This window comes from Vicia villosa, linkage group LG7 (assembly GCF_029867415.1).
Source record: "Vicia villosa cultivar HV-30 ecotype Madison, WI linkage group LG7, Vvil1.0, whole genome shotgun sequence".
Classification (NCBI taxonomy): domain Eukaryota; kingdom Viridiplantae; phylum Streptophyta; class Magnoliopsida; order Fabales; family Fabaceae; genus Vicia; species Vicia villosa.
The window spans coordinates 22,574,644-22,602,069 of record NC_081186.1 but is presented as its reverse complement, the minus strand read 5'-3'; the positions used below and the strand labels follow the sequence as shown (position 1 = coordinate 22,602,069).

The 27,426-nt window shown below is 32.5% G+C and overlaps 3 protein-coding genes across 5 annotated transcripts; 1 reads left to right on the top strand and 2 right to left on the bottom strand.

Annotated features, from left to right (window-relative positions):
- Window positions 1–369: 369 nt before the first annotated feature.
- Window positions 370–8,994, top strand: LOC131620383 (probable LRR receptor-like serine/threonine-protein kinase At1g56130). Its single transcript, XM_058891445.1, has 24 exons — window positions 370–679; window positions 2,455–2,644; window positions 2,947–3,018; window positions 3,097–3,168; window positions 3,267–3,338; window positions 3,424–3,495; window positions 3,582–3,653; window positions 3,745–3,816; window positions 4,025–4,096; window positions 4,179–4,250; window positions 4,366–4,437; window positions 4,700–4,771; window positions 4,873–4,938; window positions 5,086–5,151; window positions 5,732–5,776; window positions 5,947–6,014; window positions 6,146–6,522; window positions 6,619–6,817; window positions 6,923–7,081; window positions 7,287–7,405; window positions 7,553–7,763; window positions 7,856–8,084; window positions 8,201–8,351; window positions 8,522–8,994. Exons 1-24 carry the CDS (start codon window positions 556–558, stop codon window positions 8,906–8,908), a joined length of 3,111 nt encoding a protein of 1,036 aa, XP_058747428.1. The 5' UTR covers window positions 370–555; the 3' UTR covers window positions 8,909–8,994.
- Window positions 8,995–10,451: 1,457 nt separating this feature from the next.
- Window positions 10,452–11,373, bottom strand: LOC131617023 (uncharacterized). The gene has a single exon (XM_058888412.1). It carries the CDS (start codon window positions 11,286–11,288, stop codon window positions 10,650–10,652), a length of 639 nt encoding a protein of 212 aa, XP_058744395.1. The 5' UTR covers window positions 11,289–11,373; the 3' UTR covers window positions 10,452–10,649.
- A 5,298-nt stretch (window positions 11,374–16,671) lies between these two features.
- LOC131620382 (phosphoenolpyruvate carboxylase, housekeeping isozyme) lies at window positions 16,672–21,993 on the bottom strand. Of its 3 annotated transcripts, none has more exons than XM_058891444.1 (11): window positions 21,891–21,993; window positions 21,551–21,752; window positions 21,084–21,475; window positions 20,902–20,986; window positions 20,446–20,668; window positions 20,131–20,234; window positions 19,942–20,035; window positions 19,638–19,792; window positions 18,269–19,267; window positions 17,783–18,169; window positions 16,672–17,263 (listed from the first exon to the last, which is right to left on the bottom strand). In XM_058891444.1, the coding sequence occupies exons 2-11, from the start codon at window positions 21,716–21,718 to the stop codon at window positions 16,967–16,969; spliced, it is 2,904 nt and encodes a 967-aa protein (XP_058747427.1). In that variant the 5' UTR covers window positions 21,719–21,752; window positions 21,891–21,993; the 3' UTR covers window positions 16,672–16,966. The 3 variants fall into 3 exon arrangements, with proteins under 3 accessions (XP_058747427.1, XP_058747425.1, XP_058747426.1); XM_058891442.1 differs by having other exon boundaries at window positions 21,822–21,956; XM_058891443.1 differs by having other exon boundaries at window positions 21,551–21,743; window positions 21,822–21,947.
- Between the last annotated feature and the right edge of the window lie 5,433 nt (window positions 21,994–27,426).

The window sequence follows — 27,426 nt, the reverse complement described above, 5'->3', positions numbered from 1 at the left end:
TTAAAAGTAAAAAATTTAAAGAGATATTCACCCTTAAAGATTAATATTATGTTATTTGTTTTTTTAATGATTATATTAAACTGTTTTCTAAAATATATAGTATGTTTTTTTATATATAAAAATATTATGTTATTGTAATATAAGGATGAAGCATCCGCGTCTATAAACTTCTGACTATGAAATATAGTTTCAAACTTTCAACTTTCAAATGTGTGACATCACATGAATATAAATTTTCCATTATAGTTTAATGGTATCATATCATCAAATAAAATAAAATAAAAATTCAAAGTGATTATCCAGTGGGGTCACTTGTGACAATTATTTATTTAAGGTTTCTACACAAACCACCTTCACAAATTGTAATATGAAAATGTCTCAACCAACTAAAAGGAGGCTTAAAAGAAGACCAAACTATTGGATCACTTTTAGTGCATAATATGAAAGAATTTACTTAGTCAGAGACGCCAACTTTGCTTCTACAATTAGTATTTAATCTTCAAATATTGCTTCAAAACAGAAAAGATTATTGTTTGAGGAAATTCATTCATCATCATGAGACTCTGTTATTTGAGTTCTAAACTTGTTATTATTACTACTCTTTCTTTCCTCTTCACCTGTTTGTTTAAGTTTTCACAAGCTCAAACTGCTGCAAACGCCACTACAGATCCATCTGAAGGTTAGTCAATTTCTTTCTCTATAATTCTTAATTTTGTTTATAACTTTGCCATGATTTTCTATAACTACTCTTGATTTGGCTCATATCATTCTAAAATATAATTAGCAGTTTAATTTTATTTTAAATATTTATTAATTTATAAATATAAATAAAATGTTTACATTAATAGGGAAATATAAATAAATTTATTAATTTATACTTATCTAACTTTCTCCTTTTAATCTCAATTTTTCTTTTTGATTCTACCACTCTTTTTATTGCTTGGTTATACATCCTATTACAATGATCATATATTTTTTATTTTATTCTTGTAGAAGAGAATATGTTTCTTATTGCAGATGGTTATTATTGATGGCATATTATATTTTTCCTTTTGTTGTGTTTTAATTGTAGTTATCTGGCCATCAAACACCAATAAGAGTTGTTGTTGACTTTTTAGTTTACTTTATTATTTGCAAATTGCATTATTCATTATAAGAAGAAGAAAAAAATTATCCGGAATAAAAAATTTTAGGTAGACACGGACATAACAAATTCTCTTACACACAATAATCATAAAAATTAATTAAAAATAAATATAAAATTTTTTCTCTTCTTCATAATCACAACCACCCCATATAAATTAAAAAAAAATTAAAAATTAAATAAATTAAATATTTTTTATTTTTTATTGATTATTCTTAAGAATATAAAAAAATAACTCTATCCGAAATTAAAAAAATATCACATGGGCCCACTCTCAACTGAGCTGTGTTTTGTTACTTGACATGTTGCTTAGGGAACAAAACAAGAAAATTCTCAATTCATATCCATTTAAAAAAAAGTTTTTGATGCTTTAAGAAAACCATTTAAAATTTTTTATTTTAATTCTTTTAAAAAATATCATTTTCAAAAGAATTCTTATGTGATTGACTTTTCAAAGTCTAAAAGACTTTTGAAAAGACTCCTGTATATGTACGGCTAGATTGATCATTTCAATAAATTGTTTTTATTTTAAAATATTTTGGATTGACCATTCTAAAATGTTGTAAATTAATTGTTTTTTTAAGACTAAAATTCTTTGATTTTAAAGTACATAGTGCTAAAATACTCATTCTAAATATAAGTGAATGTTTTTCCTTTTGAAAACACTAGAATATTTTTATCAAAAAACTTTAAATGCAACATATTTCTAGACAAGAGAAATATAAGAGTGGCAACGACCGAAGATAATGTGGCAACACTAGAAAAAGACACAATATGCCACAATTTTGTAGCCACATGACAATAACACTTGTTTCACATCAATTATTTAAGAACTAGTAATAAATTTCAGAAAATAAAATTAGAGAATATCTCAATTCACATACCATAATACTCTTGTACACATAACGAAATCTATTTTTATTTCTTTGTTTTCGGAGGTATATATCCAAAAGTGTATTTTTTTTATTTAATGTTGAATCTTTTATAGATGTATTTACGGAATTATTTAAACAATGTAAAAAAATTCCGTAGATGCATCTATAGAACAATTCAAAATTAAATATAAAAAATATTTTCATAAATATATCTTCGAAAATAAGAAATATTTTTGGAAACGTACATGGTGTGTGAGAACTCCAAAGGTTGAGATGAGAGATTTCCTAAATTTAATTTAATGTTGAATTTACTTTTATGTAAATAAATAAAAATTCAAATACAATTTTATAAAATAAACTCATTAAAATTCAATATTTTCTTGTTTATATCCATATTTTTACCTTTAAAATATGAATGAAATTGTGTTGATGCAGCAAGAGCTCTAAATTCAATATTCAGCAAATGGAAAATAAAAGCAGACAATACTCAATGGAACATAAGCGGTGAGCTATGCAGTGGAAAAGCAATTGTTAGCAGTATCGACATTGAGGACCAAACTTATGACCCATTCATCAAATGTGATTGTTCCTATAACAACCAAACTACTTGCCACATCACTGCATTGTATGTTCTATTCTATCCTTCTTTTTTGCTCTCAATTTCTACTGAGCATGGACACACGTTGGGCGTGTTCATAGTGTTAGGTGTCAGACACCGATACTGACACTGATGCGTTGGGCGTGTTCATAGTGTTAGGTGTCAGACACCGATACTGACACTGATGCGTTGGGCGTGTTCATAGTGTTAGGTGTCAGACACCGATGCTGACACATCTATTTTCAGAGGTGTTTGCGCTTTAGAGCTCAATCTTTCAACTTTTCTTATATATGTTCAATTTATTTATACATCTTTTGGAAATGTAACAGGAAAGTTTATTCATTGGATGTGATCGGTGAAATTCCACCAGAGCTATGGACTCTCACTTACCTAACCAATTTGTATGTTTTCTTCAGTTCGATTGAACATTAACGTCTTTTTTGCTATGGTAATTACTAATTTTCTCAAATTGCAAGCAGGAAAATCAGCCAGAATTACTTGACTGGTACTCTACCTCCGGCAATTGGAAATCTGACTCGAATGCAATACATGTAAAGCCATTGATTTGATTCAAGTTCATCACATTATACATTATGTATATTTAATGTTAGGGAATTTAATTTTCTAATGTTGTGTTTGTGCTATTTAGGTCTATTGGCATCAATTCTTTATCAGGACAGCTTCCAAAGGAATTGGGAAACCTTATTGATTTGATTGTATTGTATGTTATTTTAAATTGAATATACGATTTTCTAGCAAAAAATTTGTTGATGATAGTTTCTGATTTGTTATCTCTATATTTCTAGGGGTTTTGGGTCTAATAACTTCTCAGGATCTTTGCCATCTGAACTTGGAAATTTGGTAAAACTACGAGAACTGTAAGTACTTCTTCAGGCTTAGCTTCCATTTAGTGGTTCTTCATTTGACTATAAGAGATATTAATTTCAACAATATTTCCTTGCAGCTACTTGGATAGTTCTGGAATAAGTGGTCCAATTCCACAAACATTTGCAAGTCTTACGAGTTTGACGACAATGTAAATACTGCTAATCTCTTCTATCTCATATGATATTAGATTAAAAAAGTAGAACCGCGTTGTATAAGAACGTTTTTTCTGCTAATTTCAGATGGGCTTCAGACACAGAACTTACAGGGAAAATACCCGACTTCATAGGAAATTTGCCTAAGCTTCAATCCTTGTAAGACAACCTAACCAGTTAACTTATTTTTAATTTAAATTTATAAGGTGGATAAATCTACATTGTGAGTAGAAGTTGCATACATGAGCATAAAAGTTGTATATTGACAACATTGCACACAAATTCGATTCTAGTTTTTTTTATGGTTAATTCAATATCTTGTTCAAGACATGTCTACTAACACTTTCTATGAATTGGTGTATGATAGGAGATTTCAGGGTAATTCCCTTCAAGGTCCAATACCCTTGTCATTTTCAAATTTGACTGCGTTGACAGAATTGTGAGTTTTGTCACTAGTTTCTTGCAAGGTTTATGTTGATTCATGAATGCTAATATATCATATGTGACATATATAAATGCAGGAGAATAAGTGGTCTATCAAATGGGAGCTCCTCATTGGATGCAATAAAGAACATGAAGTCTATCACAATCTTGTAAGAATGGAATTCTGTGAAATTCTCATGTCTCGGTATCTGAAGTAGAAAAATAATATTTACTTGTCCTTTTTTCTTGTAAATTATTCTAAGAATTTGGTTATGATTGTTGCAGAGAATTGAGGAATAACAATATTTCTGGTTCAATTCCTTCCTTCATTGGAGAATACCAAAATTTGACTCAGCTGTGAGTATCACTTGTTTGTGTTTCAATTGGATGCATTATAAATTTATAACCAATTAGGTAGAAGTTGTTTCACAATAGAACATGTTTTGTTGCTTTTCCAAATCATGTCTCTGACCTGATTCATGGGATATCTCTTAAAGCATCAGTGTTTTCAAAAGGATATAAGGATTCATCTTTTAAGCTTGTTTTCATTCAAAGGATAATTATTTTTTTGTATCCCAAAGTAGGTAGGATGATCATATACTTATGCTTGTTTTTGTAGGGACTTAAGCTTCAATAACCTCTCAGGACAAATTCCCGGATCAATTTTCAATTTGAGCTCGCTCTCTTCCTTGTAATATTGCATTTCCTAATTTCCTGAGTAAATTATATATTAATTAGGTGATATGTTATAATATGTTGTATAAATGATGTTTTGTTTTTATCTAATTCTAGGTTTCTTGGAAATAACACACTTAATGGCAGTCTCCCTCGGCAGAAAAGTTCATCTCTTAAAAATATGTGAGTAGGCTTCACTTACTTGATTCAAACTATGGTCAGGTGTAGAAAACCATTTGGTGTTTTATAAATCACCAACTTTGATTTCAATTTGAAATCTTTAGTCTTTATTGATTGTTCTTTAGTTAATTTGATTTAACATGCTTGTAGTGACTTGTCATACAATGACATATCAGGAAGCTTCCCCTCTTGGATAAACGAACAAAATCTAGAACTGTAAGTTTCATGATTCTTTTCTTCCCGTATTTACATTTTTAATTTTTTGAAGTTTCAAAATTATCTAGCATTACTTTTGAACTAATTTGCTTGCTAGCTATTCAATGGATGAGATGCTCTAATTCTTGATATTCATCATGGTTTTTAAGATTTTAAAATGAAAATGTTTATGCAAATATCTTGCATTTGAAAGAGGCAAAAGCTATGTTCAAATTCAGTTTAGCTTAGTGACTTTCATTTTTCTTTAAATGTTCTCACTCTAATAATAAAATCGTCCAAAGCCCATTTATCGCCAGAGATTAGTCTCCACAGTTGTATGCAAAATAAATTGCTTGACCAAAAAAATAAAATAAAGAGAACAAACCATATATGTCTCACTCTGATTTTAACTGTCAACTAGTTATAGTCCATTTTTTGACTTCAAATATTTATAAATTAGATCATAACCTAATCTGGCTAAGGTTTGACTCTATATCTTTTATACTGTAATTAATTTTTCGTGCTAAATGTATTTTATGCTTTCTTTGTTTCTTTTTGTGTGTGAAACTATGTAGTGATATGTTTTGGGCATGAAATGCAGGAACTTAGTAGCCAACAACTTGACAATAGATGATTCAAATAGCAGGTAACATTTGTACAGATTATTTAATGCTGATTGTTTCAATAATTCGTTAAAAAATATTTGAGCATACTTTTATTTATAGGAAGTAATGTAAGTTTTGATCTTTCCATAATCTTGTTTTACTTTTATAAATTTCTTTTGATTTTAATTAACTCGAGACAAATATTTTGCAGTGGTTTTCCTACTGGATTAAACTGTCTCCAGAGAACTTTTCCATGCAATCGTGGTGCTGCTGCAAGATGTAAGTTTGATTATAAGCTAGTTTTTCTTGTGAGACAATGAAATGGATAAGAAAGGATAATCTCAAATAATTTATTAAGAGGGTGAAAACTATTATTTTCGACCATTGACAAACTCTGATCCATGGTGCAGATTCTGACTTCGCGATCAAGTGCGGTGGTACTCAAATTAGAACTACAGATGGAATTGTGTATCAAACGGACAATGAGACACTCGGTCCTGCTACATACTTTGTTACAGATACAGAAAGATGGGCTGTTAGTAATGTTGGAATATTTACGGGGAGCAACAATCCCGTGTTCAAAAGTTTTGTGACTAATCAGTTCACTGGTACTGTGAACCCAGAGATTTTTCAAACTGCTCGACTCTCTGCATCATCATTAAGATATTACGGTTTGGGGCTAGAAAATGGCTTTTATAACATTACTCTCCAATTTGCGGAAACAGCTATTCTCGATTCCACTACATGGAAAAGCCTCGGGAGAAGAGTATTTGATATTTATATCCAGGTATTTTTTTTGTTGAGATATAATCAATGTAGTCCTTTTGCGGCTAAGGGAATCTTCACATTGTCTAATTTTCATACTTTCTATTTTAAATTTCAGGGGACTCGTGTTTTGAAGGATTTTGACATACAAAAACAAGCCGGAGGTGTCTCTTATAGAGCTGTTCAAAAACAATTTAGGTTTGAAGTGAAAGAAAACTATGTCGAGATCCATCTTTATTGGGCCGGAAAAGGGACTTGTTGCATACCTGGTCAAGGTACTTATGGGCCCTTGATTCAAGCCATCAGTGCTACACCAGGTAAAACATCAAAAACTATATTATGCAGTTGAAATGTTGATTTGTAACAAGGTATAATTTTTTTTCTGGTAAGCTCTTAAAATTTTGTAATTCAATTTTGTATAGATTTCATACCTACTGTCAGCAACAAACCTCCCAGCAGTAAAAAGAATAGAGCAGGTCTAATCATTGGAGTTGTTGTTGGTGTTGGAGTTGTATGCTTTCTATCAATTTTTGCCATTTTCTGTATCATTCGGAGAAGAAAACGCTATGATGATGATGATGGTAAGTGAGTTTTCTCAATTTATGGTATTTTTTTTTGCATGATGAACTTTTTTAAATCTAGAGGATATGCCCTGTATATGTTTTTGTATAATATAGCAAGCCACTTTTAGCACACAATATTCTAAATGTTTAGGTTTTTCTTTTCTGCTATTTGACTTCTTATCTTAATCCATAGAATTCTAAACTAAGTTTACAATTTTTGCAGAGCTTTTAGGCATTGATACAATGCCAAACACTTTCAGCTACTATGAGTTAAAAAATGCTACAAGTGACTTCAACCGTGACAATAAACTCGGAGAAGGAGGTTTTGGACCTGTTTATAAGGTGAATACTTTGTTGTCTACGTATTTTAAATTATGCTAACACGCTACTACATGTTATAAGTGTCGATTCTTACTCAAATAATACTCATGATAATTAGCATATTTAGCATTTCACTTGTAATATATTTTTTCCTTTTTATTCTTGCAGGGGACACTTAATGATGGAAGAGATGTGGCTGTCAAACAATTATCTATAGGATCCCATCAAGGAAAGAGCCAGTTTGTAGCGGAGATTGCTACTATATCTGCTGTGCAACACCGTAATCTTGTCAAATTATATGGATGTTGTATTGAAGGGAGTAAAAGACTTCTTGTCTATGAGTATCTAGAAAATAAGAGTCTTGATCAAGCATTGTTTGGTATGAGAATACGATAATTTTCTTCTCCATCTGTGTTTGCTTGTTCGTGTCTTTGGTTTATAATTAATGACATTGTTGGCTTGTTTGAGCAGGAAATGTTTTATTTCTCAATTGGCCGACCCGCTATGATATTTGTATGGGTGTTGCAAGAGGTTTGACATATTTGCATGAGGAGTCACGGCTTCGTATTGTGCACCGTGATGTGAAGGCTAGTAATATTCTACTCGATTCTGAACTTATCCCAAAAATATCTGACTTTGGGTTGGCCAAATTATATGATGATAAAAAGACACATATAAGCACCCGTGTTGCTGGGACAATGTAAGTAACTTACACTTGATCATCTTATAGTTTCATAACTTTATCAATATTTGATTTGATTTTCAGTGTTTCAAATTATACTAAATTGTGAATGTACTTTAATACTCGTGATGTAGTGGATACCTTGCACCGGAGTATGCCATGCGTGGACACCTTACAGAGAAAGCCGATGTTTTCTCCTTTGGTGTTGTGGCTCTCGAGTTAGTCAGTGGAAGGCCAAATTCTGATTCAAGTTTAGAAGGAGAGAAGATGTATCTTCTAGAATGGGTATGCATGCTGCTTTTTCTTCCTTTGAAAATATATTCTCCAAAAATATGAATAAACATTTCATGGACGTAATAGAAGGGATATTTTTAGACATGTAAGATTATAATCCATGATTCAAAAACATATTAAGCAAGCAACTTTTAGCTTAATGTTATTTGTGTTTTGTTTAGGCCTGGCAGCTTCACGAAAGGGGTTGTACAAATGATTTGATCGATCCTAGACTATCAGAATTCAACAAGGAAGAAGTCCAACGCCTTGTGGGAATAGCACTTTTGTGCACTCAAACATCACCAACTTTACGGCCACCGATGTCACGTGTAGTGGCAATGCTTTCAGGAGATATTGAAGTGAGCGCTGTAACAGCAAGGCCCGGATATCTGACTGACTGGAAATTTGACGATGTGAGTAGCATCATGACCGACATTTCATTGAAGGGATTAGATACAAGTAATTACAATTCAACAGCTAGTACAAGCATTGCTGTTGGAGCTGATCAAAATTCACCAAATGATCCTTCTAAATCCATCCTTCATGACACTCTTAGAGAGGGTAGGTAAAAATTTGTGTATTCCTCAGTTGTCTTGACCAAGTGACAAACAATGATAATGCATTGTGCTCCAAAGTTTTGTTCCCTTTTTTTGTCCCTCTCCCTTTGTTATTTTGATTTGTAATGTAAGTACACCGTCTTCTATGTTTTCCCATTGATATTTTTTTTTCTTTGATGGATACAAATAACTACTCCGGTATATTGTAACAATGTATTAATGAAAAAGTGTGTTAAGTCATTTCATAAAAAGTTAAGGATGATGTTGTCTATACTACTTAGTAATGTAGAAAGAGTAATGTCAACTTTTCTTTTTTCTTGCAAGTTTAACTTACATTGGAAGAGATAAGAACACTTTGATCCACTAACAATCAAGAATTCCAAAATAAATTACAAATAAATTACAATAAATTAACTCAACAAGTTCACAAGAACATTTCCTGATTTTTATGTATTAGAGACTCAACCTTTCATTACTTGAATCACTCAATCTTAAAATATGTAAATATGTTTCTCATTTGATTATAATAGGAGCTTGAGACAAATTCAGTAGATTACCATTTTATTAATCTATGTGAATGACATATTTTTAATTAGGAATAATTTGGATGAAATTTCAGCTGTCAAATATTTTCTAGGTCAGAAGTTCAAAATTAAAGATTTAGGCTCTCTCAAATTCTCCATAGAATTACTGGTATCAAGATCAAATATGGTAATTTGCATTCTCAAATTGTAAATCACAATCAAATCACAGAAGTTTAAAGCAACTATTTAACTATTTTTTCTTTGTTGGATCCAAATAACTACTCCTGTACATCTTAACAATGTATTAATGAAAAAGTGTGTTATCATTTCACAAAAAGTGTGTTAAAGTCTATACTATTTAGTAATGTCTGTTTTTCTTTTTTCTTGCAAGTTTAACTTACTGGAGTGTGTAATCTTCTAATGGTCTACATTGGGAAAGACAAGAACACTTTAATCCACTAACAATCAAGAGTTCCAACAAGAAATTACAAATAAATTACAATAAATTAACTCAACAAGTTCATAAAAACACTTCATGATTATATATTGGAGACTCAACGTTTCTTTATTTGAATCACTCAATCTTAAAATGTTTAAATATGTTTCTCATTTGATTGTAACCAAAGACCTCTCACTCGCCTTTAGTCCTTATCAGCCTTCTTGCGCCTCACCAATAGAACTTACAACCACCTCATCCCTCATCTCATTTACTTACGATGAGGCAGAACTGAAGTCACTAAAAAACGAATCATCATCCACTTAGCGGCCTATGCTTGGCGTCAGACGAGCAAGAGTTTGAAGGTAAACTACAATTTCAGTAGATTACCATTTTGTTAGTCTTTACAGATGACATATTTTTAAGTACGAATAATTTGGATGAAATTTCAGCTGTCAAATATTTTCTAGGTCAGACTCAGAAGTTCAAAATTAAAGATGTAGGCTCTCTCAAATTCTCCATAGAATTACTGGTATCAAGATCAAATATGGTAATTTGCATCCTCAAATTGTAAATCACAATCAAATCACAGAAATTCAAAGCAACTATTTAACTATTTTTTTATTTCATGAACTTCACTTAATATTCTCAAATTACACCAAAATTAAAAATAACAAAAGCAGAACAGTACATTCTGCATCTACCGTCAACAACATTGAACCATCACCAAAACCTAATCGACAGATCCCAAAATCTTCTGCCAACCCAAAACCCATTTTCCAATCTCAAATCCCTAACTACACAAAATAACCCTTATGACAGCAAGAGACAAACAAGCCACTGAAAAGAAAAACAGAGAAACAAAATCCCTGGAAGACCATTTCCTCACCTCTTTATTTTCCACTCTCAAACTCTTGGCCCTCCTCAACGCATCAACTTCCTTCAACAAATCGAATTCCAGCCCTTTCTTCTTCAACTCCTCCGAACATTTCCTCAACAACCCTCTATCCTCTTTCTCCCTACACAGCATCTTCTCCATATGACCCTCCACGTCGCTCTTATATCTCAAAGCCCATATAAACCCCAGCGAAAACAGCAACGAACATAGCGACGGGACCCACGATTTGTGACATGCTTTGTTAGGTGCTGTTGTTGTTGAAGATGATGAAGAGTTGTTGAAGAGAAGCATGAGGGTTGTGGAATGGAAGAGGAAGAAGAAGATGTAGAGCATTGTGATTTCTTTTCGGATTGAGTCTATTTGGGTCTCTTTTAAAGCGATGCGACCGTTGATGAGTTCTTCTTCCTTGAGCCATTGTTTTAGGAGCAGTTTGTGGGTTGGGGTTTCGGCTATTTGGTGAAGTGGGTGCAGGTGTTTCCATTCCATGATTGATGATCTCACGTTGCTGTGTTCGTCACTCTTTGTATTGGCCATTGAGATGTTTGAGAAACAGTGGTGAGAAAAATGTGTTATATGAAGGAAATTGAAAATGGTGTGTGAGGTTGTGGTTTTTGAAATTCTATAACGGTCGGATTTTTGTGGAATTACAGGATTACCCTCAACGTTTGGTCTTAGTTTGATTTGTGATGTTACTTATTGAGTTCTTTTCTGTTATTGAGTTCTTTTCTGTTTCAACGAAGGAGCGTGTTGTAATGTAATGTGAACTTAACGGCTAAGTAATTGTAGTCATATTAAATAAATAATTTACATTAATTTGAAATTAAAAGCTTGGTTATGAAATGTCATAAGGGAATCTTTGAGAATTTTAAATAAAAAAATTAATCACTTCAATTTCCAATATATTGAATACATAAATTTATGTAACAACTTCTTTTTTTTTATTAAGCTTTTGAATTGAGACACTCGTTATTTGATTCAAAAATAAAATTATATGAGATTTGATTTGATCGGATCTTTTTGATAATTTATTAAAAAATTGAACTAATATGATAAAATTTAATGTAGTTTATTTGATTAATATTATAATATTAAAATTAAAATTTTTAATTTTTTAAAACAAAGAAAAATATTAGCAGAAGAGAAGAGGCAATTATACAAAATATAACTCAACAAAAATCACAGAGAACCAAACAAAACAAAAATTATCAACCGTTAGCTAATGTACCTCAGGCAACTTAAAGAATTGAACCACTAATAATTTAAGACAAACTAAAAGTTTTTTTTACTTCATGAGCCCATATCTTTCAAATGGTTGATTTTTTGGAAAAAATTTGTCACTACCAAAGTTGTAGTATGGATTGAGATCTCCAACTTTCATGTTAAAAGTTTTTACTATTTCAGCTTGGATCTTGATGTAATTTGTGCATGAAGTTTGAATTTTCTAAGCATAAAACACTTGAAATTTTGCTAAGTGTTTAGAATTTTCCAACTTTGACTTTTGTTGACTTTTTACTCTTGATTGATTTTTCTTGATCAAATGACTTTAATAATCATATATTCATGATTTTGATCTTTAAAAGTCCATGGTTGATCAAATTTCTCAAAAGTCAAAGGTGATCTTGAACAGTTGAGTTTTTCCAGATGAATTACATTCTTGTAAGTATCAATTGAATCAAGTTCTTCCAATCAAATGAATGATGTGAGTGGATTATAATGAGGCATTGGAGATCCTTGAATCATGATTTGATCCATGGAGTCATGTCCTGATTAAAAGTTAACTTCCCAAATGAATTAGGTCAAAAACCCTAATTTTTGCACCAGATGAAGATGATAGTTGTTGACTTTGAATTGAGCCACACTTGGGACTTGTATTTTGATGAGGGGAATCATTTGAGGACGTGAGAATGTTTGAACTTCTTTGTGGGCCTCAAAACCCTAATTTACCTGAGTCTCCTGACTATAACCTACCTTGAGAAACAAGCAACAAGCAAACACAAATCTTTTTTGTATATTTTTGGTTAGCAAATGATATATGAACAATGATAATGATGATGATGATGATGATGATAATCACACTATTATCATACGGCGCATCAAACAGACACTCAAAACTCAAGATATGAATTTTTGAAGTTTTACAAAACCCTGTCAAAACAGCGGTAACCGATTACACCATTTATAATAGCTAGGATACTCATTTTTTCGCAATTGTAACCGATTAACCCAAAAGTGCTAACCGGTTACACCCCCTCCCCAAGAAGCTCAATTTTTCCAATTTTTAACTATGTAACCTGTTAACCCAAAAGTACTAACCGATTACAGTCACGAAAATCCTTTTTTTTTAAAGTCACTATACGAAAATCAGTCCCAACCCATTCCAAAATTCCCAATTTTCATACAATATTGTGTATCTAGATTCTACGGGTTCATTTATATTAACATACAATATTCCAACTAATCACTAACACACCAATCGACCAATCATATGAATAACACATTATCATACATCAATTTCATTCAACACATAAAAGAGATGAACACAACATGAAGAAAAAGCACTCCAACAATGGCAATCATAAACCCCAACCTATAAATCATTATGCAAAACTTTATAGAATTGGAACTCCACCTTTACCTTGGTATTCCTGGCAATGGGTTCTTCAACCTCTAATAATGGAATCTTCACTTGAGCACTAACTTTCTCTCTTCTCTTTTTCCTTATTTCTTCTCTTTTTCACGTACTTACACTTCTACCTCACCAATTTCTTATTTCTCTTATTATAATATTATTATTAATCTCAACTAAATAAATAAATAATATTTCAACTAATTATTTATTTGATTCAATTACTACTAATATTATTTTATCTAAATAATTTCTAATTTAAATAATAATAGTAATAACACTCTCCCACCACCCCCGTGTTTCTACACTTTTGCTCACACACCCCCAACACCCTCTTTCTAATTTCTAAGGTTATCACCCTACACCGAAGGATCCTCTAATACACCAAAACACTAATCAACACACCATATCACACAATTTAATTACAGGGAAATAATTAAAATAAATCAGGGCGTTACAGTGGGAACGACGTAGATCTAACTCTTGTAATAAAGACGTGTCATCGTTCATTCAAGCAGACATGGATGACATGCCTCGTTGTAACGAATCCCTTAAAACTAGAAAATATGTCTTAATATAGTCGTTAGGAACCCTAGACAAGAAAAGGGAAATAAGCCTAAGGTCGACAAACATATCTACCACGCTATAAATACCATCGCAAGAGGTTTACATAGGAGGTGAATCAAGCTCCTTTCAAAAAAGGTATGCTCGACCGGTTATACATATCTCATAACCACCCACATAGATGATAACAACTTCCCAAATCATCACCGTCTTATCACCTCAATATATGGTCGGAATCATACCCCGTGAAAATGAACCCATGGTCATTAGAATTCATATTTTCCAAGTAAATAACTACAGTAAAAGATAGGAAAACTAGAGTTGGAACACAGTGTGCCGGAAAAAAATCTCACAAGAAGACAGTGGGTCTACTGTGTAAGCATGTAAAAGATTGTCATAATTGGTAGTAATCAACAAGAAAGAATCCAGTTGAAGCAACATCTTTCGAATCAATTCCATATGAAATACCTTTGTAAACTTTGTTATTTTTTTGGTATTGAGGTAGCTCAATCTAAAGATGGTTTGGTAATTTTTTAGCGAATTCTGAGATACATCAAAACTGCTCCAAAAAATGTCTCATTTATGACGATAAAGAACATACTCAGATAGTTGGATATTTTGATGCTAATTGGACAGGCTTGCCCATTGATAGACGATCCACCTCTAGGTAATGTGTACTTGTTGGAAGAAACTTGGTATTTTGAAAAAGTAAGAAATAATATGTAGTTGCTAGATCAAACGTCGAGGTAGAATAAAAGGTTATGACACTGGTAACATGTGAGCTTGTTTGGTTGAAGCGGTTGCTCAAAGAATTTCAATTTGAATAAGTGAGACTAATGACACTTATTTTTTATTATCAAGTTGTATTGCATATTATTTCAAATCCAGTTTTTCACGAGAGGACCAAGCATGTTGATCGAATCAGGCGACATTGTCATAAGTTTTATCAACTCTATTGATCAATTGGCATATGTGTTTACAAAATGTCTACATGGTCTTAGAACTAATTATATATGTGGCAAGCTTAGTACATTTGACTTATATGCTCAAGTTTGAGGGGGTGTTAACATTTGCATAAATAGAGTATTTTATAGATTATTCCTTAGCCTATTTAAAATAGAATAGAATACACTGTTGCATATTCCTTATGTAACTAATACACAGTTTTATCCGTTTTATCCGTTTTATCCAAAAGTCTCTCATTCTCTCGTATTTCTATAACCATGAAATACCCCTTGGAGAACGAGAGTGTAAGGATTTTAAAAAGGAGAACGAGAGGTGGTCAGAAGTTGTTATCAATCCAGCTTAAAAATGGGGACAAAGAATTGGATTGGGCGTGCACGGCATCAAATATAGAAGGTTATGTAAATCCAAGTGATGCTATAAAGTACATAAGTTTTGTAATGAAATGGCTTCATATATATATATATATATATATATATATATATATATATATATATATATATATATATATATATATATATATATATATATATATATATATATATATATATATATATATATATATATATATATATATATATATATATATATATATATATATATATATATATATATATATATATGTGTGTGTGTGTGACACATATATAAGGTTTTTTAAATCCAAAGGATGCTATTAAGTATATAAGTTGTCTAAATCCATTTATGGATTAGAGAAATTTTCATGGAGTTGAATATTTTTACTAATGAAGTTTTATAAAAAAATGGGATTAATAAATGTCAAATTTAACAAAAGGAAGTTAATGGGAATATTTGCATTAATCTAAGATAGTATGTAAGTGACATACTAATCATCAAAATAAATTCCCTACCCCACAAATGTAGAACATGATTAAGGAAATGTTTTTTTATGAAATGTTTAGGCAAGATTTTCTAAAATATCAGGAATTAAAATCTATAGAGATGGATTGGATTGTTGATGCCATTAACTTTAACTTATGTACACATATTGAGGAATTGTTGAGACACATGCAAGATTTCATATTAAGACAAGTGCATTTGTGTAAGAGATATGCATGATCTCATATTAAGACAATTGCATGTGTCATATATGTTTTGTCTAGAGATAATGACTTACCTCATTTGATGAGGGGAAAAAACATGTGAAAAGCATCCTTCTGCTTGGTGATTAGATCAATCATAAACATCAAAATTTGTAGTGGATGATATTCATTCAAAATACAAGGTACTTAGCATTTCAAGGTAGATGTAATAACTACTGATAGCCGTGTAATCATATAAATTTTAGAGTGCTACACATTATAAGGTAACATTTCTGCTGATAAATTAGCTGCTTATAGTCTTGTATACCATGACTCATTGTTGGTTACTTACTCTCAATTTCATTATTAGGGAGATTTTAAGGAATAAAGTGTCTCCCTGGTTTTAAATTCAAACAATTAATTCATGAAGTTCTGGTTTAACCCCCATAGTTCTGTTCTTGTTTTCCCTTTTTTAATATAATTGCAAATTGCTGCAAATGATTTCAACAATTGGAGTGTAAACATTGTTGAGATGTCTTCCTCTATATTGAAACCTTCGCGCCTCATTAGTCTTTAATCTAAAATAATAATGTTAAAATTTAGTTGCCATCATTTGTCATTGATTTTGTCTTACATGTAGTAGGATGGATTTTGTATGGGTGATTGTAGAAACACTATCACAACCTGTACATGTTTATGGAAGAAAAAAACATTGACACAAATGTTAATGAAAGATAAACCACCTATTTTCTCATAGTGTCTGCATACACGACATATAATTTGGCATTTTAAACAACTCATTAGGCATTGTATAAGATGTTGGTGTAACAAGTAGTTGATATAAATAAGTGATACAAATAAGTGTAAGTAGTGATCCGCATAATAATATAGGACTGGAACAGTGCAATGTGCATCCATCTCTTTAGCATAGAAGCATGGAAACCCTTTTGGTGTGTGCAACTAATTCCTTATTTATGTAAGAAAGCAAAAGTGAAAGGAAAGAGAACAGAAGCTTGGATTTAACCAGTGTTTTGCAAGCCAGCAGCAATACCCTTCATGGTGAGAATGAGGGTGTCTTCCAAACCAGGTGCATATTCACTTGTTGGGTTCAGTGTTACAAGTTCATCAGCAGCTTTACTTATCTCTATAAACTCTTTGGAGATATGGGGGCGTAGCTTCACATTATAGTTTGGATCACGGATGCGTTTCAATGTGTAAGCCTGACAAACATTCAAGGTAGTAATGTACGAATCACGCAGGCGGAGTCTTTGCTTCAAGTAAGGATCTCCCTCAAGAAGATCCTTGTGCGCAGCAACCTATACCATTACAGCAGAAAAATGAAAATAAGCTTTTGTAATAACTGATCAGTATCTTATTCTTAGGAAATAGTTCAATGTTTAACAAAGAATAAAAAGCTACTTATAGTTCAAATCTTTTAGATACATTCCCAAGAATATATGGCTAGAGGAAGTGTATTCTTGTGTTTGTTATAAGGATACAAAATTTTAATCCTTGGGGAAAAAAAGATTTCTATGAAATAACTTATACATTTCTATGGTTTTAATCCGAAGGGGGTTGAGAAAAAAATATTTCAATGATAAGAATATAATCTGTGTAAAAAAAATTCATTGCTATAACAACCTTTATGCCTCACTTTTTAGAAATGGTTACTTGGAATTTAATAAATGATGGCCAACCCGTTCTTTTGAAAAAAGAAATACTAAAATATAAGATCCTCATTATTATAAATCCTAAAAACCTATTCCCAATAACAAAATTTAAATAACTGGAAACAAATACCTGGTTAGGAAAGAACTGAATTAATATAGCTTTACCTGAAGAAGAAGTTTCTTAGTTTCTTCGAATTTGGTTCTCAACAGCTCCCCAAATGACCATAGATCGTCTGAAACAAGGAGCCTGTCATACAGAGCAGCAATACCAGGGTCTCCCTTAGCAAACACCATTTCCACTAAATCAATAGTGACCCTAAAGAAAGGCCATTGATTGTACATCTCTTGAAGCATTTGAAGATTTCTAATATCCTTGTCAATAACATGCTTAAATGCTGCCCCAAAGCCTAGCCACACTGGAAGATGAAACCTTGTTTGTGTCCAGGCAAAAATCCAAGGTATAGCACGGAGTGTCTCAATACCTCCACTTGGCTTTCGCTTGGCTGGTCGACTTCCGATATTCATACGGCCATACTCCAACTCTGGAGTAGCCTGCAATTTAGAAAGTTTTTAGTGATGATTAATATAAACGTCAGTTTATTTAATCGGAAAAAAAGAAAAAGTAATTGATCTTTATTTTAGGAATCTTACCAGCCTGAAATACTCAACAAAACGGGGTTCTTGGAATACCATACTACGGTACTCCTCTGTGGCAATGACAGCCATCTGATCCATCAAAGCACGCCATTCTGGTTTGGGAGATATTGGAGGATGCATTCCATGCTCTAGAGTAGCTGCAGTGAAACGTTGTAGCGTTCTGAAACACAAGTGCTGCTCACCAAATGATTGCTCAATAACTTCGCCTTGGACAGTTACACGAAGCGATCCATGGATGGTATCTGGAGGCTGAGACAGGATAGCAAGATGAGTGGGACCGCCACCTCTTCCAACAGTCCCTCCGCGACCATGGAACATAGTCAGTTTAACACCATATTCCTTAGCTACCTTTATAAGCTCCTCTTGAGCCTTGTATAGCTGCCATGCAGCAGAAAATCTTCCAGCATCTTTACCTGAATCAGAATACCCAATCATAACTTCTTGTTTCCCATTGATCCGATTTCTGTACCAATCTATTGAAAACAACCTGGCCAGAGCGGCAGGAGCTGCCTCCAGATCTGCAAGCTTCTCAAACAACGGTACAACTCTCAGTGGTTGCTTGACATGACATTCGCGTTGTAGAAGTTCAACTGCAAGCACATCGGATGGTGCAGTAGCCATTGATATGATATATGCTCCAAAGTTGTCTGATGGTAGTTCAGCTATGACGTGAAATGTGTCCAAAACATCTTTAATTTCTTCGGTTTGAGGAAGATCAGTCCCGAACAAGGGGCGTTTGCCACTCAGTTCAGATAAAAGCCATTGCTGCCGCTTTTCTTCAGACCATTCTTGGTAGGAGCCAATTTCCAGGTGTTTTGTAATGGCATCCAACACATCGGTATGACGGTCTGACTCTTGCCTGATATCAAGCCTGACTAGTGAAAGACCAAAAGTAGAGACTTGCCTTAAGAAATCTAGAAGACTTCCATCAGCAATTGCGCGATCACCACAAGCACAAAGTGATCTATAACAGAGTTCAAGAGGTTCCAAGAACTACACAATATTAAAAAAGTTTAGTTACCATCTGTAAGCCAAAAAAAACATGCAATTTAACTAAATATTTTAATATACAACATATCCTTGTTCTATATATTTTATCCTTTTTCACTACAAACAAAAGTGAAGAACAAATTAACTAGTATAAATGTAAACATTGATGACAATCCATCAAATAAAAAATTTCAATGTTTCAGAAGACAAAATTATATTAAAATCTAAACAGGTTTTATAGAGTTTATCGAACAATATAAACAACCAGTGGACGAAATAATTGCATAACAAACAACAGTGACTTTGAAATTGCTAAAATCAGAAACTGGAAAAGATTGTATTATTTGAAAAGAAAATTAAGCAAATATATTACCTCGTCAACATTGGTAAAGGTATGTTCCTCTGGAATGTCAGAGTACCCATGAGCTAACAAATGGCGAGAACGCTCACGAGTTTGGTAGAGTCTATCCCTTACTTCACCAAGTAGCACTCGATATGGTTCATTTGGAGGAATATTTTTCCAAAACTCTGTATCACAAATTGAGTAAAGAGTATCATCAAGTAAACTAACAAACCTATTATGATGCCACCACAAGTATTTATCATAATTTGAGAGCGTTCACTGTGGCATAAGAATTATACTAAATTGAACTTAAAAGAAAGACTTAAGTAAACACCTATGTAGTGTTTTGCGACTGCATCTTTCTTAGAAGACCTGTTAAGTTCTTCTGCACGGACACGTAGCTCATCATTGCAGCGCCACATTGATAGCTACAGAAACAAAAGGGAAGTTAGCATTATGCTGCCATAGTAATAAACCATCCACAATCATATCGTTTAAAAAATTTTAGATCGCTCTAAATTACTTCAAACATAAGATCCTCAATCTGGGAGTAATACAAATTAGCAGCCATCATTCTAGCCAATAGGCAAACATCTCTTGTCACTTCAGGAGTTACTCTTGGATTTCCTGCATCATTTTGTGCATAGTTAGACATGAGATTTGACCACTGGAGAAGCTTAACAGTATCATGACATACACTACAAACAAACTAATATGAACCGTCTAAAGGTTGACATTCGAGATGGCAACATTTATAATGTTAGGATTCACAGTCTCTACACGTGTCTGTTTCCTTATACTGCAAAATATAATCGGAGAAAGGTAAAAATAATCATACCATCACGATCACCACCCATCCAAGAAGAAAACTGAATAAGTGGAGCATTATACGGGACACGTTCATCAATCCCTATGTTCTTCAAGGCTGTATCAACACGACGGAGAAATTTAGGTACACCCATCCAAATTGTTTCATGGAAGTAGCTCATCCCAGCTCTCATCTCATCTTGTGGGGTTGGAGGGGTCCTCCTGATTTCATCAGTACGGAAGGCAGCTTGGATCTACATGAACAGAAGTAATTGAAGAAGTGTTACAAATCTTCAATTATAAAGCATTTTTTGCAAATTGAATATACTTTTAATAACATGGAGTCAACAATTATTTCATGTCTAGAACTGCATTTCTATATCTACATTGTAGATGACAAAAAGCACTTGCAACAAATAAAAAAATTGGTATAATCATGACAGTTTGAAACAACATTAATAGAAATCCCAAGAGTTTTGATATTCACCTCCCTCTGTAGAGCCTCATCAAGCTCCTGCTTATCATCAGGAGTGATGTCTTTCGCATACAATTGTGTCAAACAATTCCGTATCCTGTAAAGAAAACGAACCAACGAAAGCTTAACATCTTCAAAAGAACTAAACTAAAACAAAAACAACAAAAGTAAAATTACTAGGTTTTGGATCCAACCTTCCATGCTTTTGAAGCAAAGATCTCCGAATCGACTGAGTAGGATGAGCAGTAAGAACCAAATCAACAGTCTGGTTCTTAAGCGCATCAAAAACCTCCTGAGGAGTCTTGTTCAAATCCCCTACAAGTCTCTTAAGAGTTTCCTCAATATCAGATTCAGTAGTTGCATTATTCTCATCAGCAAAATCACCCTTCTTCAACTTAATCCTTCGGCGATGAGCAATCTGAACCTCTTCCGCTAAATTCGCCAAGTTAAGCATATGAGAAAAGGACTTTGCTACAACAATAGAATCTCCGGCATCCAAACTAGTTATCAAATTTCCAAGTTCCTCCAGTTTCTGAGGGTTGTGCTTTCCTTCATACTCAGCAGAAAGTTCGTACACTTCTTGAACCTGCATAAGAACAAATTAAGCATCATCACCGAGAAATGTAAGAAATTAGTGAAAAAGGATGAATGAAATGCTCACAGTTTCCTTGAGATCCTCTCCATGTAAATCCTGAAGAATATCAAGGAATCGATCCAAGAGTAAAGCATCGTACTCAACAAGTTTGTCATCCTCGCTGACTTTAGCAGGAACCAGTTGCCGAAGCTGAGCATCGATGGATGCCATCTTCTCTAGGTTTCTGCTCGCCATGGCAAGTTCTACTGAATCCCTTCACCTGAAAACTCTGCAATTATGCAATAATTGGATGATGATGATGAATGAGTGAGTGAGATCTGAGAGTGTAGTGTAGTACCAGTGTGAAGGGCCAATGAGATGAGTTGTAGAAAAGAATAGTAATAAGATAGGGAGAGAAGTGAAAGACCTGAGATCCAAGTTGAAAGTGAGGGGACAGGCTGTCTTTATTCGATGAAGAAAATACAAGGAAAATATGTGAAAAATGTTATCCAAAACAAGAAACTAATTTTTGCAAACAAAAATATATGTTTAGTGCCTTTTTTTATAGAGTAATGTTATTCATACACCACTTTCTACACCAAATACTTACACCCAACACTATTCACCGTATTTATACGATGAATAGTGTTTTTTAAATAAAAATATATATTTTATGAACAGTAAAATATTATTATAATAATAAATAATTTTTTATTTTTTTAAATTTGTGTCACTAACCAACTTTATAACTTCATTAACCAACAATTTACATTGCATTAACCAAATTTGGTGACTACTGTAAAGTACTGTTCATGGGTGTGAAAATAACATTATTCAAATTTGGTTAATGCAGTGTAAAAATTTGGTTAATACAATAATGAAGTTGGTTAATGCAACATCCAGTATTAAAAATATTTTTTAGCAGTCACCAAACTTGGTTAATGCAGTAATGAAGTTGGTTAATGCAAAATCCAGGTATTAAAAATAATTTTTAGCAGTCATCAAACTTCGTTAATACAGTGTAAAAATTTGGTTAATGCAATAATGAAGTTGGTTAATGCACGTTCATACATGAACAGTGTCGTCCGTAATTTTAAAAATAAAAAATATTTTTTATAAATATTATTATTTTATTTTAAAAACACTGTTCACCGTATAAATACGGTGAACAGTGTTTGGTGTAAGTATTGGGTGTAGGAATTGGGTGTAAGAGTAGCATTACTCTTTTCTATAAGGATAATAAGATAGAGAGAATATAATTTGATAAAAAATTAGGGAATACTTCCTCTGATCTAACAGGAATCGACCGAGAACCCGAACCGCTTGACTAACCCCTTCATACATACTCGATTCATTAGGGTCGGGGGTGGATTAAACAAATAATAAAAAAGTGCAAAAAATCGCGCAAGCGAAGTCGGGAAACGGACCGCAGCGCAACGACTAGGACTCGTTTCGGAGGAGTTTTGAGCGTGAGCTACCACTCATGCAGCGGCAAGGACCCGCAACTCTCGAAGGGTCCGATTCTCTTTTCAGATACATTGAATAAATAATGTATTTGGACAACATATTATCTAGATACATTATTTATTTAATGTATCTAAAAAGAGGATTTTTTTTTATAAATGGGACTAGAGGTAGTACAATAAATGTATTATGTTCCATTTTAAATTAGTATTTTATGAAACAATTTATATAAAAAATATTTGAGACATGGATGTAAAGTTTAACATAATCACATGAGAAAGTAGTTTTTATTGTTTGTAAGCATCAGATGCTTAAAAAAATTTCTTTGTTATTCTTATTGATGATTTAGGTCAACATGTGTTTCTGATAGAGTATCGTAGCATCCTTAAATATCAGCTTATGATTCTTTTATTTACTATTGATGAGGTTTGCACTTTTTGGCACAAAGGAAGCTTTCAGGATTCAAATAACGACATGACTTTGTTAGAGGTGTCATATTTGATATACTTATGCGTGCAGGGGTATCTGTGAAGGAAAAGGCGCCTATGAATTTCTTAACTGATCCACAGGAAGGGAGATCAATTTTTAGGACAACAGATGTTTTGGTGTATGGGTGGGTAAGAAGAAAACATGCATGTGTGAACTTGACTGGGGTTTTTCCAATTGTGGGACTGGGGACTGGAGGTTTTACTGTTGGACATACAACTTTCAAAATCGCTTCAAGTAAAGTGGTCAAGCATGAGAAAGCGTATTCTGACAATCAACATGTTTTCATACCATTTTCCTTTGACATTTTTTGTTTTCTAGCATCAGAAATAGTGAATCTTTTGCAAATAATATAAAGGCTCATACATAACAATATTGTGTCATCTGAGACAATGAATATGGTTTTTAAAAGTATTGATTTTGTCAACTAAAAAGGGATAGACGCAGCTTGTTGCTTGTTTACCTGCTATTTCTGTATGATTTTGATTATATTTATATAATTAAATTAGATTTTATAAAATAAGTAAATTTAAAATCTTTTTTAATTATATATTTCTAATTCACTTAATATATATAACCTTTTGAATTGATTAGAAAATAATAATAGAAAAAAATTAATTTATATTAGAAAATAACTTACATTAATCAGTGTTTTGAGCTTTCTGCAATTCATTGTTCGTATCTCGCTATTTAACGGTTAGAATTTGGTTCAACACTTATAGTTCTTCAGCTATCACTTCCTTCTCTACTGGTTTTGTATACAAAATTAATACTTTGCATAATGAACTAGTAGAGAAGGAAGTGTTGGTTGAAGAATTAGAACCATTTAAGCACATTCTTACTGTTAAAGAGCAAGATACCGATAATGAATTGTAGAAATGTCAAAAAATATTAATTAGTGTAACTTGTTCTTCTAATATAACTTAATTTGTCATATTATTAATTTCTAAATCTGATTGAAATGTTATATGTTTAATGAGCAGTTGGTGAAATAAGCTTTTTACATAAGTTATAATAAACTCAAGTGAATACATCATCATGATTGGAAGCTATGATTATGGTGAAATGTAGTGATTTTCCATTTGAAAATGCAAAAATATTATCGATGGGTATCGAACCAATTAATATTCCAATTTTTACAATGGTTGGATTTTATAATCATGGTTATATGTTGTGTGTTATATAGTTTTACTATGGCTATTTTCCCGTGGTGGAATATAGAACACTTACTATCACACCCTTCGTTACCATGAACCTCTAACTATGGTAAAATCCTTCTCCCAACCATGGTAAAAAAATATTTTGTAGTAGTGCAACTAACATGGGCGAGACATGTTCAGGAATGCAAATATTGGCAGTGTCAACTCAAATGTCAGTGTTGAGAAACCATGTCGCTTACATCATTGAAAAATACTAGGACTTCCGAATTTAACAATAAACCTTAACTTAAACATTCAAGATAATGAGAGTAGTGCATCACAAGGCAATACTTTAAGATTTGATTAATCATCATACACAAATTTTTAAGCTTTCTATGTATCTTACCAATAAATTATGTTGTAAATCCATTGTCAACATGTGCTTTGAGTTTTAGTTATTTAACCAAAAAATTTATAGTACTTATAATAATTTTTTCTTATAGAAAATCATTTGATGTTTCCCATATAGAAACAAAGATATTCTAGATGGAGAACTTTTATTGTGTCAAGAAACTAAGAAACTAGTGTTCCAAGCAAATTTGTAGAATTCCATCAATTCAACTAGCATGTCATGTTTTTACTTATATTGTCAACTTAAATTTTAGTATTGAAGAAGATGAGGGTTTGAAGTTCAGACTACGGTCCTTTTGCTGGTTTGTGTTATATATGATTATAGAATATTTTATTTAGGTTACCACCATGTTATTATAAGGTAGTTAGAAATTATCCAATAGTTTTATTTATAATATTGTTGTATCTTAGTATGATAAAAGATTGTAACAATTCTATGAAGTTCATCGATCAGAAGATGGTACTAGTTGTGAAGATAATGGTAAAATTTCACCTTCTAATGTGCATTCATTTTCAAAAGGAACTACTGATGGTATAAGTTACAAAATATAGGGATTTTTTTTTATCATGTAACACATGTGTGAACACATACTGCTTTTTATGTAGATTATTACGATATAAGTGATTGTAATACCCTACTAAAATGCGTCTAGAATCATATCAGTAAAATATAAAAAATTGGTACTGAGTACATACAAAAGACAGATATAATGACATAAACTGCACACATTTCAAAATCATCTCGAAGATGGATACAATAAGTATGTTTACAAAATAATACTACACAGCAGAAGAAAAGATCAGGTACGGTCTTCACGTCAGCCGACTATGATATTCTCGAACCAGGCACCTAGCGAAACCTCAAAATCTTGCATAGCACCTGAAAAATAATAAGATGAATGTTGTAACATCCCGTAATTTCCGTAATTTAATTTAATTATTTAATTGGATTTAATTGGAATTTGGGTGAATTATTGGAGAAATTGTGAAATAACAGTATTGGGCTTGGTGTGATGGTCAGTAGAAGGGAGGTGCTAATTAGTGTAGGCCTTACTAACTATTATCCTATTTTCATAAAACAAGGAAATGAGGAAAATGAGGGAAATAGAAGCAAAAGAGGATAAGAGTAAAGAACGTGAAAGAGCATAGAAAGAGGAAGAGGAAGAATCAAATTCTTGGCTAAGGTAAGGGGGCTCGTTCTGATTATCATCTATTACTAGTATAAGACCCGTGCGTCCGCACGGGTAATTCATATCTTAATGTGAATAATATAGTTGTTTACGGTGATTTCCGGTAAACAACCGCTAGTCCTCCAAACTATAATAAATATGATTTGGTTACTCGCAGGATCGACTAGATTGATCCTAGGACACATAGTCAATTAGATTGTTATCAATATTCTTTAGAACCATGTTCATGATTCTTTGTCTTCGACAAATGTTATTCGATTGAAAACATACACTTTTAGTGATGACTTGATTATATGTGATTATGACTTTAAAATGTAAACAACGCAGATAACGTAACATGCAATTCTGTTTAAATGTAAAGAATCTTAAAACATAAAACTGTTAAAGATCTTGAAAGTAAATAACATGAAAGTAAATAACATGAAAGTAAATAACATGAAAGTAAATAACATGAAAGTAAATAACATGAAAGTAAAGATACAGTAATGTAAATAACAAGAAGTAAATAGAATGCAAGAATTTAAAGATATTCGAAAACGAAAAGCAATAAAAGATAATACTCATGTATTAAGATGGTGGTGTCATACGTACATTTTCTCAGCGAACTCGTTCTCGTTAACGCTTGATACTTGAGTAAATATGTGAGTGATTTGTACAAAATGAACACCCGGAATTCTATCATAAAAACTCCTATTTATACTAGTTTCGACCATAACGGCCCTACGCTAATCCGCTGCCACGTTTCTCATAAGAACTTCCAGCGATGACATCTGTGAATAAGCAGTTACGCAACTATCTTCGAATTTCAAATCTTCCCGCCTGAGTCCATCTTCGACGCGTGGCAGTATGTTAATAAACACTTACTAACAAACACGCTAAATAATAATACTTAAGCAATTTATAAATTTTGTCTAAGTCTTCGAGGATATGTCCTTCCAATAGCTTTCAGTAGCCATCACCTTCATAAAAAACTTAGACGTTTCTTGCTATCGAAACATGGCCATCAGTAGCCATTTTATATTTCTCAGAGATGGTCATCAGTAACCACCTTGCCTTCGATCATACACTCCTTCGAAGCACATATATTTGTTCAACGAAATCTTCAGCTAACAAATTGCCCCCAATAAATGCCTGTTTCGAAGATCAACAGAAATAGGCGTTTTTTGCCATCATAAGATTTCGTCTCTTATTAAATTTTTGATAGTTCCAAGACTACTGACTAAACGTCATAATCATTGATAATCTCTGTTTCCGAAACGTCTTGTCATTCTCA

Excerpts from the sequence above, each read along its gene's own strand:
- LOC131620383 (XM_058891445.1), top strand. The coding sequence starts at position 556 with ATGAGACTCTGTTATTTGAGTTCTAAACTTGTTATTATTACTACTCTT. Across the intron at positions 4,251-4,365 it reads ATGAAGTCTATCACAATCTT|AGAATTGAGGAATAACAATA; the intron begins GTAAGAATGGAA and ends TGATTGTTGCAG. Across the intron at positions 5,152-5,731 it reads AACGAACAAAATCTAGAACT|GAACTTAGTAGCCAACAACT; the intron begins GTAAGTTTCATG and ends CATGAAATGCAG.
- LOC131617023 (XM_058888412.1), bottom strand. The coding sequence starts at position 11,288 with ATGGCCAATACAAAGAGTGACGAACACAGCAACGTGAGATCATCAATC.
- LOC131620382 (XM_058891444.1), bottom strand. The coding sequence starts at position 21,718 with ATGGCGAGCAGAAACCTAGAGAAGATGGCATCCATCGATGCTCAGCTT. Across the intron at positions 20,235-20,445 it reads GATGGGTGGTGATCGTGATG|GAAATCCAAGAGTAACTCCT; the intron begins GTATGATTATTT and ends AAAATGATGCAG. Across the intron at positions 18,170-18,268 it reads TTGTTGAGTATTTCAGGCTG|GCTACTCCAGAGTTGGAGTA; the intron begins GTAAGATTCCTA and ends TCTAAATTGCAG.